At 56.5% G+C, this 7,206-nt stretch overlaps 1 protein-coding gene across 1 annotated transcript in view; it reads right to left on the minus strand.

The window, feature by feature from the left end:
• The window catches only part of ATP4A (ATPase, H+/K+ exchanging, alpha polypeptide), a 14,923-nt gene extending 7,938 nt beyond the window's left edge, over positions 1-6,985 (minus strand). Inside the window, exons 1-10 of the mRNA XM_010849012.1 lie at positions 6,828-6,985; positions 4,812-4,952; positions 4,656-4,715; positions 4,071-4,274; positions 2,647-2,760; positions 2,190-2,442; positions 1,628-1,896; positions 780-978; positions 298-407; positions 60-194 (exon numbers count right to left, since the gene is read on the minus strand). Of these exons, the coding sequence (XP_010847314.1) occupies positions 60-194; positions 298-407; positions 780-978; positions 1,628-1,896; positions 2,190-2,442; positions 2,647-2,760; positions 4,071-4,274; positions 4,656-4,715; positions 4,812-4,952; positions 6,828-6,830 (1,488 nt within the window). The 5' untranslated portion in view covers positions 6,831-6,985. The remainder of the gene's footprint in view (positions 1-59; positions 195-297; positions 408-779; positions 979-1,627; positions 1,897-2,189; positions 2,443-2,646; positions 2,761-4,070; positions 4,275-4,655; positions 4,716-4,811; positions 4,953-6,827) is intronic.
• Between the last annotated feature and the right edge of the window lie 221 nt (positions 6,986-7,206).

Below are 7,206 nucleotides of genomic sequence, written 5' to 3' on the forward strand. Positions count from 1 at the left end.
CGGGACTTGTGGTGGGCGGGACTGGACCGTGGGCGGGGCCGGCCGCGGCGGGTGCGCACCTGGAACTTGTTTGTAGAGTTGAAGGGGATCTCGCAGACTTTGGGGAAGCGCTCGCGGTAGCCCATGGCATTGCCCAGCGTCAGTTCGGAGAACTTGAGCAGCGCTGTCTCCGACGCGTCCCCGATCACGATGCGCTGGGAACGCGGGAGGTGTCAGGGGCGAGCCGGGCTGCACCACCAGGCTCCCGGGATCCCCAGGCTTCGTCCCCCGACTCCCCTGAACGCCCGCTGCTCTCACCTTGGGCACCGGCACTGCGTCCTGGCCCGACTTGAAGGCAGCACGGTTACACAGGGTGAGCACGCGGCACAACGCCCGCCACGTCTCCGAGGATTGGTCAAATGTCTGCCCTGGAGGCCAGGCATCCAGGCTGGGGCTGCGAAGGGGCTCTCCGGTACCAGAATCGAGTCCCCCAGCCCCCTAGATTCAAGACTGAATCCCGGCCTGGGTGGGACCCACACACCTCCACATACCCCGGGGCAGAGCTTTCTCTCCAGACCCAGTATCAAGTCTCTTCGGAGACCCAGTAAATATCAAACCCCTTCACAGACCCGGAGCTTAGCCACCCAGGACCTAGCCTTTGCCTGATGACTGCTGGAGCCCCTTCTCCATTAATGCAAAGCCTTCCCCAGACTTCATTCATTAACTTCAGAGCTCCCTTCTAGATCTCCACCATCTACCAGATTCCGCCCAGCCACTGTCCCCCACCCCCACCCCCACACCTGACTGGTCTTCTGTAGTGTCCGCCGAGTGGATGTGGTTGTCGAACCACAGATGGGACACAGTCATGCGGTTCTGAGTGAGGGTCCCCGTCTTGTCAGAGCAGATCACCGAGGTGGAGCCTAGTGTCTCCACTGCTTCCAGGTTCTTGACTACACAGTTCTTGCTGGCCAGCCGCTTGGCTGTCAGGGACAGGCACACCTGGGGGAAGGGTGGGGAATGTAGGCATGGGGATCAAGCCTTGCTCCCCACCCCCCCTCCTTTCTCAGCACTGGGGATCCTTTACCCCAGCCACAATATGCAGCATTAAGCTGCCACAGAACTGCGTGCACAGCACCCCCCTGCAAAGACTAGGCTTTTTCTTGCCTCCAAACTCTAGTCCACTCTGCTTTCCACTTGGGATGCCTCCCCAATCTGTCCAGATAAATGTAGTCAGGCCCCTCTCTTAGCTGTCCTAGCTGAGATTCTGTAATTTCTTATCAGCACAATCAAAGTAAGAAAACTAACATTCCCTAAGTCTCCTCTTGGACTGGCCCAGGACTGGGTGCTCACTATGGAAGGCTGCCCACAGCAGCCTTCAACACCCAACCTCAGCCTCCTCCTGCCAAAGCCCGTCCCTGTTCATCTCTGAGTGTTGGATGTGTGGCACAGGACCCAGCCCAGAGCAGCCCCAGTGGGTGTTTGCTGAATGGATGGGATAGGTGGAGAGATGGGGGTGGGGAGGAGGAGAAAAGGTGATGGAGGATGGATGGACAGATAGGGAGAGGATACAGGGAAGCCTGGATGATCGGAAAGATGGATGGACAGGCCTCTCAGCTCACTGCACGGTTCTTCTGTGTTCCCAGCTCACCGTGACAGTGGCCAGCAGCCCTTCAGGTACATAGGCTACCACGATGGCCATGAAGAAGACCATGGCCCGCAGGAAGGTGTAGCCGATGCACATGGCCACTATGAAAAATGTGGCACCAAAGAGGATGGCCAGGCCTGCGATGATGTCCACAAAATGTTCAATTTCGATGGCGATGGGCGTCTTCTCATTTTCTACTCCTGAGGCCAGTGATGCGATTCGTCCGATGATGGTGCGGTCGCCCGTGTTCACCACCAGGCCCTGGGCGGTGCCTGCAGTGGGACCAAGAGGGTAACTCAGCTTCAGGTGAGCGGCACTGGCGGGGGCGGTGGGGGTGGCGGGCGGCTTGCACAGCAGCAGCGTGAACCAGAGGAGGGACAGTCATGGAAGGCACTGGAGGCAGTAGGGGGAGCTAGAGAGGCGGCGTGACCCAGAGAGGCAGCGATCACCTCAAGTGGGGGAGTCAGTGGGTCTCAGAATGAAGCAGAAGGGGGCAGTGGAGGCAGCAAAGAGCAGCGCGGAGGCAGCGTAGTCATCTGGACGGGTGGGTGGGGACCTCACAGACCCTCGAGGCACATGGTGGAGAAGAAGGCGATGTTGCGGGTCTCCAAGGGGCTCTCATGGGTGCACTCGGGTGAGCGGGTCTGCGGCTCAGACTCTCCAGTCAGCGAGGAGTTGTCCACCTTGCAGCCCTGGGCCTGGAGGATGCGGATGTCGGCCGGCACTCGATCCCCGCCTTTCATCTCCACCAGGTCGCCCACCACCAGCTGATCTGCGTTGATCTGGAACTTGTCCCCGTCTCGGATGACAGTTGCTTGCTGTAGAACCAGAGCACTAGAGTTGAGGGGGGCAGGGAGCAGGGGTGGAAGTTGCCCCGTGCAGTGGGAAGGTGGGGAGGTGAAAGCAGGGAGAGGTGAGGACCTGTGGGGAGAGCTGGGGCCAGGGGATGAAGGGCTGGCTGGGCCTGATGGGAGGAGCCACAGAAAATGCCAGTGGCTGGGGGCTGGGGGCTGGGGACCCACCTGGGGGACGAGGTTCTTAAAGCTGGCAATGATGTTGGTGCTCTTAAACTCCTGGTAGTAGCCAAAGCAGCCGGTGACCACGACCACGGCAATGAGGGCCAGCGCCAGGTACAGCTACGGGAGGCAGAGAGGGGTGGGGAATGACCAGGGGCTGGAAGCTCCCTGCCTGAGGCCACTGCCTGCTTTCTGGTCCCCCTGGTGATTTCCTCCAGGGTCACCTCCATGGTTTTCCCTACTCTACTAGGAAGCCTCAGGCACTATGTCCTGTGACCTGTGTCCCTGTCCCCATGAGCGTCACATCCCACATCCAACTGCCTGTGCTCGCTGTGGGCACAGATCCACTTCCCTGGCCCTGTGGCCCCATGCCCTGTGACCGTGCCGCACATCACTGTGCAACTTCGTGGCACGTGTCCCCTTTTCCTGTGCCCCCCAAGTCTTGCGTTCTGCACTGTCCTCTGCCCCATGTTTCCATGTCCTATGTTCTCTGTCTTCCAAGGCTCATAGTCTGTATTTTCAAAATCTGTGTGCTCCTCCTTGTCCCCTGTGCCCAACAGTCTTGTGCCCTCCTGTCGCCACTTCCACGTTTGCTATCGATCTCATGCTCCATGTTCTGTGTCGCCCACAGTGTCCCAGGTCCCAAATTCCAGGTCCCTCCACACATCTATGTACCCTTGAGTCCCCATCCTGTGTCACATGCCCTGTGACTTTCAATCCTCTGTCCAATGTCACATGTCCCAGGGCCCCCATGTCCCTTGTCCTGACCCTGTCATGTATCCAGTGTTCTCTTGTCCTGCATCTCAATATCCTTCATGTTTGGGTGCTCTGTGGCTAATAGCTTGCGTGCCTCCATGCGCCGTGTCCTGAGTCTTGTGTCCTCATGCCCTTGTGTCCCCATGTCTGAGTCCCAGTGTCCCCTGTGCCCTCTGTCCTTGGTCTGTCTCATGTCCTCATGACCTCTGTTTTCCAAGGACTGTGTTTTGTTTTGTTTTTCATTTTAAAGTCTTCATTGAATTTGTTACAATATTGCTTCTGTTTTATGTTTGCGATTTTTGGCCCTGAGGCATGTGGGATCTTAGCTCCCCAACCAGCAATCGAACCCGCACCCCCGGAATTAGAAGGTGAAGTCTTAACCACTGGACTGTCAGAGAAGTCCCTTCCCAGGACCATATCTTAAGTGTTGCATGTCTATGTCTTCCTCCCTACGTCCTCCATCTCTGCGACACAGACTCCCCTGCATCCCCTGTGATCTTGGGTCTGTCTCTTAGCCCAGTGTCCTTCAGCCCACATGACCCACGTCTTAAAGCTGTTTTTCCACGTCTGTCGATTTCCATCCTACATCACTCATATCCAGAGTTGCATGCTTAATGTCCTCTGTCCCCCAGGTCTCTGTGTCCCAGATCTGGCTCCCAGCACCCGTCACTCACATTGTCGTCTGTGGTGAGGTCGCCCTCGCTGGCCTGGATGGCAAAGGCGATGAGGCAGATGGCAGCGGCCACCCACATGAGGCACTGCAGACCACCCGCCAGCTGCCGCGCGAATTTGACGTACTCGGGGGTGCCCCTCGGCGGCCTCAGAGCATTGGGCCCATCCCTCAACAGCAGCTCAGCAGCCAGGCTGGCAGACAGGCCCTGGGGATGGGCGGGGTGGGGTCGTGGTGGTCACCAAGGGCTCTCCTCTCATTAACAAGAGCTCTTCTGCCTCTGTCTCTTTCACCCGCCTCCTGCCCCCTCTCTGTCTCTTCTTGCTGTCTCTGTCTCTCTGTTTCTTTTTATCTGCCTCTCTTACTTGTCCCTTTCTGTTTGGCCTTTTCTTTTCTTCTTTTGTCTGCACTTTGTAGCATGTGGGATCTTAGTTCCTCGACCAGGGATCAAACCCATGCCTCCTGCATTGGGAAAACAGAGTCTTAGCCACTGGATTGCCAGGGAAGCCCCTGTTTGGCCCTTTCTAATGTTTTTATCTCTCTCCCCCTCTCCTTCCCTGCACCCACCTCTCTGTCTGCCCCAGCTCACCTTGGTCGCACTGGTTTGGTATTTCTGTTCCAGCTCCGGCACTGACAGCTGGTGGTCATTCTGCATGGATGGAGCACCACACTCAATTTCTGTCTCCTGGGCCCCTACCCTTGCCCTCGCCCAGCCCCGCCCAGGCCCGCCCAGCCCCTCGCTCACAATCTCCATCTCCTTCTTCATGTTCTCCAGCTTTTCCTTACCTCTTTGCCCCTCCACTGGCCGCCTTCTCTTGCTCATCTTGGCCACCATGTCCCCACCAGGGCCAGGACCCAGCTCTACCTGGTGCAGCTCATAATTCTCCTGGGGGCGGGGGGGACAGAGAAGGGATCAGATCCCACTAGAGCCCCTGCCTCCAACCTCCACCCCCCTCCCCAATCCCTGACCGCACTCACTGCCTTCCCCATGGTGCCCAGTGCAGTGCCCTCCTTTGTTGAGACCAAGCCCAGGGTCTGGACCAGCCCTGATATACCCAGGGAGGTAGGAGGGTGGAGCAGGACAGGCTTGATTACAGCTGATTACAGGGCTCCTTGGAGTGACCTCCAGGCCCGGGCAGCTCGGGCCTTTCCTACTAGGCTGCCCTACCAGCCCAGACCCCATTGCAACCTGTTCCTGAGATCAGGGGCCCACTGGGAAAAGCCGTCCTGACAACAAGAGGAATAGTAAGAACATAAGGTGCTCATTATGTGCCCAGCACTGTGCTAAGGGCTTTCACATATTAGCTTGTTTAACCTCACAACTACCCTTTGAGGTGAGTGCCATTCTCACCTGCCCCCACCCCCCTTTACAGATGGGGAGACAGGCACGGGAGGTGAAGTCACATGTCCCCACATCCCACAGGATGTGAGACATAGGACTCAGAAGCAGGCAGCTTGACTGCAGAGTGTCTGTCCTATTTGAAACTGAATAGCAGGCGCTGGACCCCTGGGTGTGTGGGGGTCACAACAGTGGCTGTAATGGCTGTCATTCAGGGAGCACTTATCCTGTGTGTATCGAATGTTTCCTTAGCTCCTCACAACTGCCCCATGAAGCTATGTTCTCTTATTAGCCCTCATTGTACCGGTGGGGAAACTGAGCCACAGAGAGATCAAGGACTTTGCCTGAGGTTGCAATGACTGAGTAACAGGAACCGGATTCCAGCCCAAGCTTGACCCTGGAGCCTGGCTCTCATAAGCGCTCACCAGTGAAAACACCCCAACTTCACAGCAGCAGTGCTAAGCATGGGCCAGTATTGAGCACATGGGTCCCTGCGAGAAATTCCTGTGAAAGCGATAGTATTATTCCCATCATACAGAGGGGGAAACTGAGGCTCAGAGGACCCCAGAGGCATGCCACCCTCCAGCTACAGCCATCACAGCCCTCAATCATTGCCCTGTCTCCACCCCAACCTGCCCAGGTGGGCACCACAGTGCAAAGTGGGGAAGGGATTTTTTGAACTTGGTGCTTGGTACCAGGTGTGAGGTTTGGAGACCCCCATCGAAACCTCCCTGGGCAGGGACTTCCATGGGAAGCCATGATGGCTGCTCTGGTAGGATGGCGGGTCCTTGATATTCTCCTGCTTGAGCCTCACAGTGTCTCCAGGGGCATGTGTGGGTATATCTGATAACTGCCTTGGTGATGTCCTTCTCTTCTGGGGCGGGTCACCTGGGAGCAGTAGGAGCCCCTCACCGCCACTCCCCCCACCTGGCTGCAGGAAACCCCAAGAGAGGAGGCAAGGCCAAAGTCACACTCACTAACCGGGTACTTTTCTCTCTGAGTCACACGTGTAAAATGGCTTATGTTACTACTCCCCTGCTTACAACCTGCCATGGGCTTCCCTTCACACTCAGACTAAACTCTGAAATCATTCCTGTAATACCTAGCCCCAGATCACCTCTCCCAGTTCAGTCTCTACTGCTGAGCCGTTGACACTGGCCTTGCTGTGCTTTGTACAGGCCAAGGTCATTTCTGCCCCCGGGCCTTTGCACTTGCAGTTCCTTCTCCCTGGTACTCTCTTTCAATCAGTCAGTCAGTCATGTCTGACTCTTTGCAATTGCATGGACTGTAGCCCACCAGGCTCCTCTGTCCATGGGATTCTCCAGGCAAGAATGCTGGAGTGAGTAGCTGTTCCTTCTCCAGGGGATCTTCCCGACCCAGGGATCAAACCTGGGTCTGTTGCATTGCAGGCAGATTCTTTACCATCTGAGCCACCAGAGAAGCCCTCCTTTTCCTCAGGTATCAGTTGGCTTTTTTTCCCCTCCAGGTCTCAAATCATATGTCTCCTCTTCAGAGAGTCCTCACATGTTAACACGGCATCCCCACCAGACTCCACCTCCTTACCCTGTTTACTCACACGTTTAACCCAACCTGACCTTGTATCTTATTTGTTTGGTGTCATTAGTGTCCCAGTGGAAGGAAGACTGGGACTTGGCCGTGTTTGCTGCTGTATGCACAGCACCCAGAAAGGTGATCTCAGACACCATGTAGATGCTCAATAGACACTGTTGGATATTGAACAGGATTTCTCTCTTTGAGTGGTTGGGAACATTCACTAACAAACCTGGAGCACCAGCCAGGC

The sequence above is a fragment of the Bison bison genome, unplaced genomic scaffold (assembly GCF_000754665.1).
Source record: "Bison bison bison isolate TAMUID 2011002044 unplaced genomic scaffold, Bison_UMD1.0 scf7180017864280, whole genome shotgun sequence".
In the NCBI taxonomy this organism is placed as follows: domain Eukaryota; kingdom Metazoa; phylum Chordata; class Mammalia; order Artiodactyla; family Bovidae; genus Bison; species Bison bison.